Source organism: Ranitomeya variabilis, chromosome 6 (assembly GCF_051348905.1).
Source record: "Ranitomeya variabilis isolate aRanVar5 chromosome 6, aRanVar5.hap1, whole genome shotgun sequence".
Classification (NCBI taxonomy): domain Eukaryota; kingdom Metazoa; phylum Chordata; class Amphibia; order Anura; family Dendrobatidae; genus Ranitomeya; species Ranitomeya variabilis.
The window spans coordinates 350568326-350582058 of NC_135237.1; the positions used below are offsets into that span (position 1 = coordinate 350568326).

Consider the following 13733-nt stretch of genomic DNA (forward strand, 5'->3'; position numbering starts at 1 on the left):
CAATTTTGCCCCTATCTACATAATGGGGAAAAAGTGAAAGGAAAAGTGTTGGAGGCGTCGCAGCTACAGGCACAAAATTTTGCACAGTCACACGTCTGGACCCCGAGAGCGTCAAAGCTATGTTGTGAGGTGAAATTTTAACCCCGCCCTTTCCAATTCACCAAACAATTTTGCCTCTATCTACATAATGGGGAAAAAATGAAAGGAAAAGTGTTGGAGGCAAATTAACAGCTGCCAGATGTGAACAAGGGGGACTTAAAGAATGAGAGTGATGGCGCCAAAGAGTATATACTGTACAGTTGCTAAGGTGGGGCCCCGACATGGGATAATCACCACACCACCACGGGGATATGAACATGCACAAAATGCGCCACACACTACCACGTGCTCGAACACATATACCACCCTCAGCGCACATTTCACCACACATACACCAACCTCGCCACATAAAAGTCGAAACACAAAAGTCGCCGCTCAAAACTCGCCACGCGCAAAACTCTCCACATGCAAAACTCACCACACGTGCAAAACTCACCTCATGGAAAACTCGCCACACGCAAAACTTGCACACGCGGAAAAATTGCCACATGCACAAAAGTTGCAACACATGCAAAAGTTGCCTCACACAAAACTTGCACATACTCAAAAGGCACCACACATAAAACTCGCCATGCGCAAAACTTGCTGCACACAACTTGCTACACTAACCTGTCACATGCAACTCGACACACAAAAAGTTGCTGCACGCATGTCGCCACACAAAACTCATCTCACAAAAGTCGCTACATGCATGTCGCCACACGCAACTCAACACACACAACTTGACACACGAAACTCGCCCTAAAACACACACAAGTCTGGTATTATCCTTCAAAAATAAAAATCTGATTAATAAGCAGACAAACTACAAGAGCAACAAATGTACCATATAGGAATCCGGCAGCTGTCAGTCACATGACCAGTCTATTATGTGTATGTGTGAGCTAATATATACTGCCAGGGGGTGGGCTTACTGTTGGCTGGGGATTTATCAGGCTGCCAATTTAGCTTACAAATACTGAGGTAAAAATACTGACCAAATAACGTGTGAACGAGGTCTAATACAGGAGGAGATGACATACAGATATATACTATATACAGGAGGAGATGACACACAGGTATAGACTATTTACAGGGGAGATGACACACAGGTATATACTATATACAGGAGGAGATGACACACAGGTATATACTATATAGAGGAGGAGATGACATACAGGTACATACTACATACAGGAGGAGATGACATACAGGTATATAGTATATACAGGAGGAGATGACATACAGGTATATACTATATACAGGAGGAGATGACACACAGATATATACTATATATAGGTGAGATGACACACAGGTATATACTATATACAGGAGGAGATTACATACAGGTATATACTATATATAGGAGGAGATGACATACATGTATATACTATATACAGGAGATGACATACAGGTGTATACTATATATAAGGGAGATGACAAACATGTATATACTGAGGTGAAAATGATAGGTGTGAGGTGAAAATGAAAAGGTGTGAGTGCAAAATGAGAGGAGTGAGGGAAAATAGTGGAGTGATCGGAAAATGACAGATGTGAGGTCGAAATGACAAGTGTTAGGGGGGAATGAGAGGTGTGAGGGAGAAAATGAGAGATGTGAGGGGGAAAATGAAAGATGTGATGGGGAAAATGAGAGGCGTGATGGGAAAATAAGAGAAGTGAGGTGCTATAACTAACCACAGATATTTACTATGCCCAGGCAACGCCGGGCTCTTCAGCTAGTATATATATACAATGCATGACTTTTAGCTTGATGGAAACCGGTCCATGCCAGCTTGGCTCAATAGGTTTATCACGCTGCTTTTTCCCTCACATCTTTAATGTCTCTTAGTAATAAATAAGTGTCAGCATGTTTCCCGGTTAATAGTGAGACAGTCTGGCATGTATTAATAGTGGAGACAGACATATATAATTATAAGCTGTGAGACTGTTGGAAATGTCTCCTTGCTGCCCCGTCTAGAAGGAGATAGGGCGCCGTAGTATTCTATATCTCCCCCTCCACTGCCTATGACCATGGATGAACTTCACAGATCAGATTTCTCTAGACAAATACTCCACTCATATTACACAATGCATGTTCAATGCCTCACTGTGTGGTGCTGAATGAGCCCTTAAATAATTAACTACTGTATTTACTGCTTGTTCCAGATGGCTAGTAGTGTATTGTTATATAGGGTGTACAATATAGCTATATTGATAGTTTTTACATAAATTGCTGTTTTCTGTTATCATGGGCAATTAAAGCCAGGAGTCCCATGTCTAGCACAAGTCTATAAATCAAAGTCTTCCACTTAAAACGAAGAATTTACCCTTAAGGGCCTAAACACATGCACAGTTAAAAGCATCTGCCACTGTAGTAATTGTGCTTTATCCACAACTCCAGGAACTCATGTTGAGGGAACCTGTCACATAGAACAAGCCGTCTGATTTATGGGCAGCAGATAATACAGTAACAGCTAAGAATATTGTTATGCTGCTCTGTGGCGAACTTTCCAGTTTAACTTGTAATGTTTCATTTCTAACAGATGCTCATTCTGAACGTAGAAGTCCAGCAGGCGGTTACGAGTCAGCAGTCCAGTGGGAGGTTCTACAAACTGTGTGACCGCAATCTGTATGCTCCTTTAATACAAGAATCTAAGGGGTAATATTTCTCTTTGTGGAGAGTTACATGCCTGATGTGCCAGTGTAAGGAGACTTAAAAGCCATGCAATGCTCTTCTGGGAAATTTAAGTATGCAAACAAGAAATGTTACCTCTTAGCCAGATACCAAATCAGATCTCATACTTTGCACAGACGAGGGGCAGCACCCCAAAACACAGTGTCTGCAGTGTGAGACTCTGGTTTGGTTTGTATCATGAGTCATATGGCAAGGCTCATTAAAGGGTCGGTATTGACTTGTAGGGTTGCTACTTCCAATAGGTGACACTAGAGTTAAAGCCCTCTTCCTCTCTGAAGAGGAAATTTGAATATTTGAGCATTGTATCGCTTATAAGCCTCCCTACACTGGCATGCCAGGCATCTCACCCTCCTCAAGGAGAAACATTACCCCTTAGATCCCAGTAAGAAGCCTCTCATACAGACAATTCAGATCTCATACTTTGTACTGATGAGGGGCAACACCCCAAAACATGTCTGCAAATTGAGATTCTGGCTTGGCTTTTATCCTAAGTCATATGGCAAGGCTTGTTAAAAGGTCGATAATGACTTTTAGGATTGCTACTTCCAAAAGTAAGTCCTCTTTCTCTGCGGAGAGGCAATTTGCACCCTTAAGACAATAAAGCACCGGACTCTAAAGCCCTGAATGAGCAGAAATAAATACTGCAGGAATTACACATTATACTGAATCTTTTCCCTCCATACTACCGTATATCTTATTCTGCTCCCCTCTTCCCGCTCTGAAACCTGCTGCCCTCAGATCGCGCTGCATGTTCACTCTGACAGGTTCCCCTTACATATTGTTAGCGTTGACATTCAGTAATGCATTCCATGTGGTATTGTTTTAGATAACGTGTAATAATAATCTGCAGTCGTGGTGACTTCTGTGTCTGTGGATTTGTAACTGGCTTTTATTGGAATACATAGTACCCACACTTTCAATTTTTTTTTTCAGATTTCCAAGGTGAACGGAATAACCCGGTTATCATCGGGTTCTAATGCAGCCGGTGCCAAAAAAACTAGAGAAGCAAGACCTTCACCGTCCAAAACTGTGAAGTATACTGCAACGGTGACCAAGGGAACTGTCACATACACCAAAGCCAAGAAAGAACTGGATAAGGCAACCAAACTGAATCACAGCAAAACCAGTTCATCTGCTCACCACACAATCTCAGGGACCACAGAAAGCAGCAATGCAAAAACTCGTAAACAGGTGCTATCTCTTTCCACATCCAAGCCCAACTGTGCCACTGGTATTAGCTGTGTCAAGGTGAATGGCAAGTTGAACAAAAATACTTGCACTAGGGAAGTGGGGCGGCAGCTAAGGGAAGGACTGCGCAACTCAAAAAGACGTTTGGAAGAGGCAAACCACCCCAACAAGGCGCAGCCTTTGGTTAAAAAAATTAAAGTATCCGCCAGCTTGCCAGAGGTTAGAAGCAAAAGGCTAGCAGCGGAGAAACAGGTGCTTAATGGACACATAAAGAAAGATGTGCCAGAGAAGATGCTGGAGAGAAACAGGCCAAAGCGGGCCTCAGCAGCCAAGAGCACACTAACTACACAAACCCGCAGTAAGACGGAAGATGCTGGCTGTGAAAATCGCTCTACCTCGCAGACCGATTCCTCGCACAAATCTGTGGACTCAACAAATCCTGAAAAAATAGCTGGGAGGGCCAGGTGCGTAGCCATGTGTGAGATTCCTGTCCTCCGACCTTCTGCCAAGGAGTTTCATGACCCTTTGATCTATATTGAGTCCATCCGATCCCGAGTGGAGAAGTATGGCATGTGCACCGTGATCCCACCACCTGACTGGAGACCAGAGTGCAAGCTGAATGAGGAGATGCGCTTTGTGACGCAGAACCAACACATCCACAAGCTTGGCCGACGCTGGGGCCCCAATGTGCAGCAGCTGGCCTGCATCAAGAAGCACCTCAAATCTCAGGGCATCTGCATGGATGAGCTTCCTCTTATAGGTGAGGGCATAACACAGACCAAGTGGCATGTGACTGATTTCTCAGTTCTGCTTCACAATTGTTTTTTTCGCTAAAGCGAAGGCACAGGGTAAGCTGAATAACCTGTGACGCAAAGCTGTATATCTTCAGTGTCTATTAATATCTTCCTTTTGTTCGATGTAGGTGGCTTCTGCATTGTTTTTTGTACAAACTAGGAATTTTGGGGACTTTCCTTCTCTGGTGGCGTATTCTGGTGTAGTTCCTCTGTAGTAGTCTTAAAACGTCTATATGTTCTCTGTAGGCAACCTACGCTTCTGATACCAGCACACATGCTTCCATGTGGTTATTTTCTTCATGTTTATCAACATGATCTTTAATTAAGTTCTTCAATGAAGCAGCAAGCCAAAGAAATATCATGTGATAAATCCGAAGTCCTGGAGGAATGTCAATCACAGCTCCGCTCTGCCTTTCTTGCTCTTTTTCATTACCCCTTGCTCCACTTTATGCTCCATCAGGGATTTCTTTTGTAATCATTTCCAAATTTTATGTCTTCAGATTATTTTAAGTGTGTGTCTAAGAGGCTGTGTGCTTCTCGTGTGCCATCTCAGAGGCTGTGTGCTTCTCGTGTGCCATCTCAGAGGCTGTGTGCTTTTAGTGTGCCGTCTCAGAGGCTGTGTGCTTTTAGTGTGCCGTCTCAGAGGCTGTGTGCTTTTAGTGTGCCGTCTCAGAGGCTGTGTGCTTTTAGTGTGCCGTCTCAGAGGCTGTGTGCTTTTAGTGTGCCGTCTGAGGCTGTGTGCTTTGTGTGCCGTCTGAGGCTGTGTGCTTTTAGTGTGCCGTCTGAGGCTGTGTGCTTTTAGTGTGCCGTCTGAGGCTGTGTGCTTTTAGTGTGCCGTCTGTGGCTGTGTGCTTTTAGTGTGCCGTCTGAGGCTGTGTGCTTTTAGTGTGCCGTCTGAGGCTGTGTGCTTTTAGTGTGCCGTCTCAGAGGCTGTGTGCTTTTAGTGTGCCGTCTGAGGCTGTGTGCTTTTAGTGTGCCGTCTGAGGCTGTGTGCTTTTAGTGTGCCGTCTGAGGCTGTGTGCTTTTAGTGTGCCGTCTGAGGCTGTGTGCTTTTAGTGGGCCGTCTCAGAGGCTGTGTGCTTTTAGTGGGCCGTCTCAGAGGCTGTGTGCTTTGTGTGCCATCTCATCCTTCATGAGTAAGGACATGCCTGCTTTTGAAGCGTTCTGTTGGTGCCCAGGTTTCACCATTGTTTGTTTTTGTGCCATTTTGTACCCATTTGTCATTGCTCTGTACCGTTTGCATTTTTATATTTGTTTTGTGATTGCTTGGTCAGCACCCGCAGCCATTTATATCCATTTGCTTTAATGCCAATATGCACCATATTTTCTTAGCTAGATCTGCTTTTTGTATTCCTTTTTACTCATGCATATTTGACTCCAACAAATTGCTCATTTCAGCTATTTGACATTCCTTATTCTTGCTATTGGAAACCTTTAAAAAAAAAAAAAAATTTAGAAAATTACAAAGGAACTACAAGAAACTTGTCCATATCAACTTCAACAAGTCAAAGACTTTTTTTTTTTCTTTTTTTCTCCTGTTTATCTTCAAATCTTCTTGTGACACTTGTCTTAGCAAAGTCTATGTTTGATTGACAGAAGGGGCAATGTACCAAGATGATTTATACATGAGTAACTTATTACTCTGCTGGTAACATCAATCCTTTGCTTGGTAATATGTCCAAAAAGGAATCAATGAAATTGTTGCCAGCTGGCTGGGGTGTTTTCTTTTGAATGAAGTGCCCCATATAAAAGGTCATGATGAATCCCCTTTATGGTATGTGGTTTTGTAACTCCTGGCATAAGTGGTAAATGTTTTCCACACGCCATGCCTTTTCCATTGTTCCTGGGCCAATTCTCCACTATTGCAGTTCCTTTGAGGAGTCCTTCACTGGATTCCACCATCCAATAGGCTGGGCTACTTTTCTCCATGAGCCCCCATAACTGAGTGCCCTTACTAGGAGTATCCGCACCTTATTTGGTGACTACTTTGTTTCCTTCTGTTTTGATGTCTATTTAATGATGGACAGAGCAGTAATTGTAGCCTTTTGCTTCATGTTGGTACACTGCCCCCTCATCTTAATGTTTTATTTAAATTTTTGGAGGGAAAAAAATAAGATATGTCATACAAGGTTAAAACCTTGAGACTTGGTTCAATCCACAATCCATGCTGGTAACTTAATAAGCACTACATTGGGCTGGATATAAGGCCCAGTGGTTGATGTTTTCCATGGCCTGATCGGACAGTCAAATTCAATCTTGTGAAGTTGACATTCAACCCAATAGAAAACATGTAAATGTCATGTCTTGCTGAAATCTGCTCTTGCACGGATTGATGAGAAAATTGATCCCTACCTGTGTGCTTATTAAGGCACTAGGATTAAATCATTTTCTCACTAATGCACGTGTGTGTCAGCACAGACACTAGGTGTGGAAATGTCCACTATCCTCCTTGCGAAGAATCGGCATGTTCTAAAAGTACATCGTCAAGCAAAGCTCAGAATATGCAGCAAAGAACGTAAAGAAGATGCAACATAATTATTCTGAATATTTCCATCAAGTTATGCAGCTCTCTAGTAGATGATTAAAGGAAGACATTGTGATTTTGATTTCCTAAATTTGCCTAATTGGCATTTAGAATTTCATGCCGAATGTCCTAAATTCTTAATTGCTGATATTTAAAAGGAGTCTGTCACCCCCAAAATGCCACTTAAACCACTTATACCAGTGTGTCACAGGCTTCACCACCTATAAGAAAAAAGAATGATAACTGTAGTATAGCTTTTAGTGGTTTTGTTGGGGTGTGCATGTATGTATGTATAAGAACATGTATAGGACAAAATGCACACGAAGAACCAAATAAATAATAAAATTATTGTTTATTGACAAAATATTAACAGTGATTAAAAATATCCAAAACAAAAAAAAAATGGGTGAACAGACAATGAAGCACACCAAAAAAGTGGACCCACAGGTCTGAGGCACAGACCTAATAAACAGACCCCTCAATAAGCCATAGACCATTCGCATAATAACTAGTAAGACTTGCAATGGAACATAATGAGACCAAAATCCAAATTGTAAAAGAGAGAGGGAGCCTGAAAGCAGAGAGTCATGATAATGGTTTTACCTCAGACTTGCGGTGCCACAGCCTCTACGTGCGTTTCGGCCTTGTGCCTGCCTTCTTCCGGGGGAGTGTAATATATATATAGCGTGTATTTAACACACACACTTGAAAGTGTTTCCCCCCCTCTTTTGATATCCTATTCTTTTATATGTTTGTCACGCTTAAATGTTTCATATCATCAGCAAATGTAAGTATTAGGTAAAGATGACACAAGTATACACAACATTATGTTTTTAAATAAATGTCTTTATTATTTATTATCAGTCCACAGAGTATTGTCCCAAAAGTCTTGGGGATCATCAAGATGTTTTGTGGCAAAACGGAGACGAGCTTTTATATTCTTTTTGCTCAGCAGTGATTTTAGTCTTGGAACTCTGCCATGGAGGCCATTTTTGCACAGTTCCTTTGTTATGGTGAAGTCTTGAACACTGACCTTAACTGAGGCAAATAAGGCCTGCAGTTCTTTGCATGTTGTTGTGGGGTCTTTTGTGACCTTTCGGATGGGTAGTCACTGCACTCTTGGGGTGATTTTGGTCAGCCGGCCGCTATTCCATGTTTTTGCCATTTGTAGATAATGGTTCTCACTGTGGTTCTCTGGAGTCCCAAAGATTTAGAAATGGCTTTATAACCTTTTCCAGACTGATAGATTTCAATTACTTTGTTTCTCATTTGTTCCAGAATTTCTTTGGATAGCGGCATATCTAGCTTTTGAGGATCTTTTGGTCTACTTCACTTTGTCAAGCAGGTCCTATTTAAGTGATTTCTTGATTGAGAATAGGTATGGCAGTAATCAGGCCTGGGTGTGGCTAGGGAATTTGATGTCCGCTTCCCAAAGATGTGATAAACCATAGTTAATTTATGTTTTAAGGGGGGCAATCACTTTTTCACACAGGGCCCTGTGGGTTTGTATATCTTTTACCCTTAATAATAAAGACCTTCATTTAAAAACTACATTTCAAGTGTTTACTTTTGTCATCTTTGTCTACTATTTAAATTTGTTTTGTGATCTGAAACATTGAAGTATCAGTGTGTGGATATATATATATATATATATATATATATATATATATATATATATATATATATATATGTATATATGTGTGTGTGTGTGTGTATATATATATATATATATATATATATATATATATATATATATATATATATATATATATATATATATATATATATATATATATATATATATATATATATATATATATAATGTATATACACAGTGCCTAAAAGTAGTATTCAACCCCCTGCAGATTTAGCAGGTGTACACATTTGGAATTAACTTGGCATTGTGACATTTGGACTGTAGATCAGCCTGGAAGTGTGAAATGCACTGCAGCAAAAAAGAATGTTATTTCTTTGTTTATTTTTTTTTTTAAATTGGGAAAAGTTGTTTCAGAGGGTCATTTATTATTCAACCCCTCAACCCACCAGAATTCTGTTTGGTTCCCCTAAAGTATTAAGAAGTAGTTCAGGCACAAAGAACAATGAGCTTCACATGTTTGGATTAATTATCTCTTTTTCCAGCCTTTTCTGACTATTTAAGACCCTCCCCAAACTTGTGAACAGCACTCAAACATGGTCAACATGGGAAAGACAAAGGAGCATTCCAAGGCCATCAGAGACAAGATCGTGGAGGGTCACAAGGCTGGCAAGGGGTACAAAACCCTTTCCAAGGAGTTGGGCCTACCTGTCTCCACTGTTGGGAGCATCATCCGGAAGTGGAAGGCTTATGGAACTACTGTTAGCCTTCCACGGCCTGGACAGCCTTTGAAAGTTTCCTCCCGTGCCGAGGCCAGGCTTGTCCGAAGAGTCAAGGCTAACCCAAGGACAACAAGGAAGGAGCTCCGGGAAGATCTCATGGCAGTGGGGACATTGGTTTCAGTCAATATCATAAGTAACGTACTCCACCGCAATGGTCTCCGTTCCAGACGAGCCCGTAAGGTACCTTTACTTTCAAAGCGTCATGTCAAGGCTCGTCTACAGTTTGCTCATGATCACTTGGAGGACTCTGAGACTGACTGGTTCAAGGTTCTCTGGTCTGATGAGACCAAGATCGAGATCTTTGGTGCCAACCACACACGTGACGTTTGGAGACTGGATGGCACTGCATACGACCCCAAGAATACCATCCCTACAGTCAAGCATGGTGGTGGCAGCATCATGCTGTGGGGCTGTTTCTCAGCCAAGGGGCCTGGCCATCTGGTCCGCATCCATGGGAAGATGGATAGCACGGCCTACCTGGAGATTTTGGCCAAGAACCTCCGCTCCTCCATCAAGGATCTTAAGATGGGTCGTCATTTCATCTTCCAACAAGACAACGACCCAAAGCACACAGCCAAGAAAACCAAGGCCTGGTTCAAGAGGCAAAAAAATCAAGGTGTTGCAGTGGCCTAGTCAGTCTCCTGACCTTAACCCAATTGAAAACTTGTGGAAGGAGCTCAAGATTAAAGTCCACATGAGACACCCAAAGAACCTAGATAACTTGGAGAAGATCTGCATGGAGGAGTGGGCCAAGATAACTCCAGAGACCTGTGCCGGCCTGATCAGGTCTTATAAAAGACGATTATTAGCTGTAATTGCAAACAAAGGTTATTCCACAAAATATTAAACCTAGGGGTTGAATAATTATTGACCCACACTTTTATGTTTAAAATTTAACTGAGCAACAAAACTTTTTGGTTTGTAAGATTTATGCATGTTAATAAATCCTGCTCTTGTTTGAAGGCTCTAACTTATTTGCATCTTATTAAACCTGCTAAATCTGCAGGGGGTTGAATACTACTTTTAGGCACTGTGTGTGTATATATGTATATATATATATATATATATATATATATATATATATATATATATATATATATATGTATATATATATATACACACACTCACCGGCCACTTTATTAGGTACACCATGCTAGTAACGGGTTGGACCCCCTTTTGCCTTCAGAACTGCCTCAATTCTTCGTGGCATAGATTCAACAAGGTGCTGGAAGCATTCCTCAGAGATTTTGGTCCATATTGACATGATGGCATCACACAGTTGCCGCAGATTTGTCGGCTGCACATCCCAAAGATGCTCCATACAAGGCAGGATGGATCCATGCTTTCATGTTGTTTACGCCAAATTCTGACCCTACCATCCGAATGTCGCAGCAGAAATCGAGACTCATCAGACCAAGCAACGTTTTTCCAATCTTCTACTGTCCAATTTCGATGAGCTTGTGCAAATTGTAGCCTCAGTTTCCTGTTCTTAGCTGAAAGGAGTGGTACCCGGTGTGGTCTTCTGCTGCTGTAGCCCATCTGCCTCAAAGTTCGACGCACTGTGCGTTCAGAGATGCTCTTAGGCCTACCTTGGTTGTAACGGGTGGCGATTTGAGTCACTGTTGCCTTTCTATCAGCTCGAACCAGTCTGCCCATTCTCCTCTGACCTCTGGCATCAACAAGGCATTTCCGCCCACAGAACTGCCGCTCACTGGATTTTTTTTCTTTTTCGGACCATTCTCTGTAAACCCTAGAGATGGTTGTGCGTGAAAATCCCAGTAGATCAGCAGTTTCTGAAATACTCAGACCAGCCCTTCTGGCACCAACAACCATGCCACGTTCAAAGGCACTCAAATCACCTTTCTTCCCCATACTGATGCTCGGTTTGAACTGCAGGAGATTGTCTTGACCATGTCTACATGCCTAAATGCACTGAGTTGCCGCCATGTGATTGGCTGATTAGAAATTAAGTGTTAACAAGAAGTTGGACAGGTGTACCTAATAAAGTGGCCAGTGAGTGTGTGTGTATATATATATATATATATATATATATATATATATATATATATATATATATATATATATATATATATATATATATATATATATATATACATATATATATATATATACATATATATATATATATATATATATACATATATATATATATACATATATATATATATATATACACATATATATATATATATATTATACTTGGTATGACTAAGGGATCAGTGTACTATTACACCCCTTCAATTTGCATCCTGACATTCATATCTTGATTATTAGTGCTCTCTACAGCCGCTGTCACATAGTGTTATTACTCTCTCCATGCTGGCTCCTGTCTGCAGCACAGTCCCGTATGGCAACTGCAGGCAGAAGCCAGCAATGAGAGCTGACAATGGCAATCTGAGCATGACTGCTTTGTCCATGTAGGAGGTGAAGAGCTGCTGATTGAGTTCACTTCTGTCAATCAAGATAGGACAATCAGCAGCTCTTCACCTCCACAAGTACTTCAGCTGCACTCAGTGATATTGCTGGCTCCTGTCTGCGGCAGCTGTGCAGCAGCAATAACACAATGTGTGTGCAGTTGCAGTATCCATGCAGAACTACTGTCTTGAGTTCAAGGAGTGCTCAATCGAGATGACAGTGCTCAATATGCAAGTCGATTGGGCATAGTGGTGCACTGAGCCCCATGCCATGCCAGTGGCTCACCAAAGCTCCCTCCATACAAATATATATATATATATATATATATATATATATATATATATATACACATACACGAAAACAAAAATCCGCACCAAAAGAAAACAAAGGGTGCAAAAAATCCTCCCAGGTATATGCCAAACCTCATGCTGTTATCCAGAAAAATGAAGGCAGCACTCCAATAGAAAAAATAAATGTGGTTTATTGGCCCATGTGCGACATTTCAGTCCAGGATGTGGACTGAAATATATATATATATTTTTTTTTTAATACAACTAAGCTACTGAAATTTATACTAGAGGTATGATTTTATTTAGGCTAAATCCCCCTACATACCATAACAACTTATTTCAATTTTTGGGTTGACATACTCCTTTTAAGAGATTTTCAAAAAGTATCATGTTTACTGACTCTACTTTTCTGTATGCTGACACCATCATGCATATATCTATGAGATATATATTCAGGGTTGTCACAAGTTTTTGCTTTGGGTATGACTTAAGAAAGTAAAGTTGGCACGTGTAGTGAGCAGAGGGTGGGTGGGATACACACATATACTGTTTTAAAGAAAATCTGTCACCCGGTTTTTGCTATGAAATCTGAGAGCATCTGAGATTGAAACTACAAACAATCAGTTCAGTAAGTGACACCTCACTTCAATCAGGGTCTCTAACCCTACATCACTCTTTTCTTAGATTAGATGGCAAAAACCTACCAACAGATTCCCTTTTAAGCACATCAAAACAGAATTATGTGATGGAATACGGGATCCAAAAATCTGTTGCTAAACTGCAGCCCAGGTCCTCTATGGTAAATAGCTGGGTCCAGGGATTGTATTCCTGTGGCTTTCCCCTCACTTGTGACAACCCTGTGCACCTTTGTGGAGTTCCACTTGAAACCACAAGTATTTTAAACCTATTAAAAACTGATCTCTCTCTGTTTCTTTGTGGCGATATGCCGACCAGGCATTCAAGAATCCTTCACAGCACTCTGCCCTGAAAGAAGACTGGGCTGCCGGAGCCCTCGTGAACCCTTGCTTTAAGGATTCATCTGTAATATTAGATCTCATAATACATCACCACCATGCTGATGCACAGACAGACGGGGTTATGTATTAGTCTTTATCTTGCTGATCTTTCAGAAGAGAAGCAATATCAGTCAAATCTCGAGTGTGTCCTGCGCAGTGTAGCTTGATCTCCGCTGCCTAATGGTGTGGGGAACATACCGGCAAGCACCTCTGAGACTAGGCCCGTGATCAAGGTACCTCTCACTTCTAATGTTAGTCAAGACCTTTGTGGATGTGGTAAGTTGGACTATCTGAGCCAGAACCTCTGGTAAGGAAATGTAAGCCAACCTTTTTCTT

The 13733-nt window shown here is 41.4% G+C and overlaps 1 protein-coding gene across 1 annotated transcript in view; it reads left to right on the forward strand.

Annotated features, from left to right (window-relative positions):
- Window positions 1–13733, forward strand: part of JARID2 (jumonji and AT-rich interaction domain containing 2) — a 163820-nt gene that overhangs the window by 120091 nt on the left and 29996 nt on the right. The window contains exon 7 of the mRNA XM_077269921.1: window positions 3707–4721. Within this exon, the coding sequence (XP_077126036.1) occupies window positions 3707–4721 (1015 nt within the window). The remainder of the gene's footprint in view (window positions 1–3706; window positions 4722–13733) is intronic.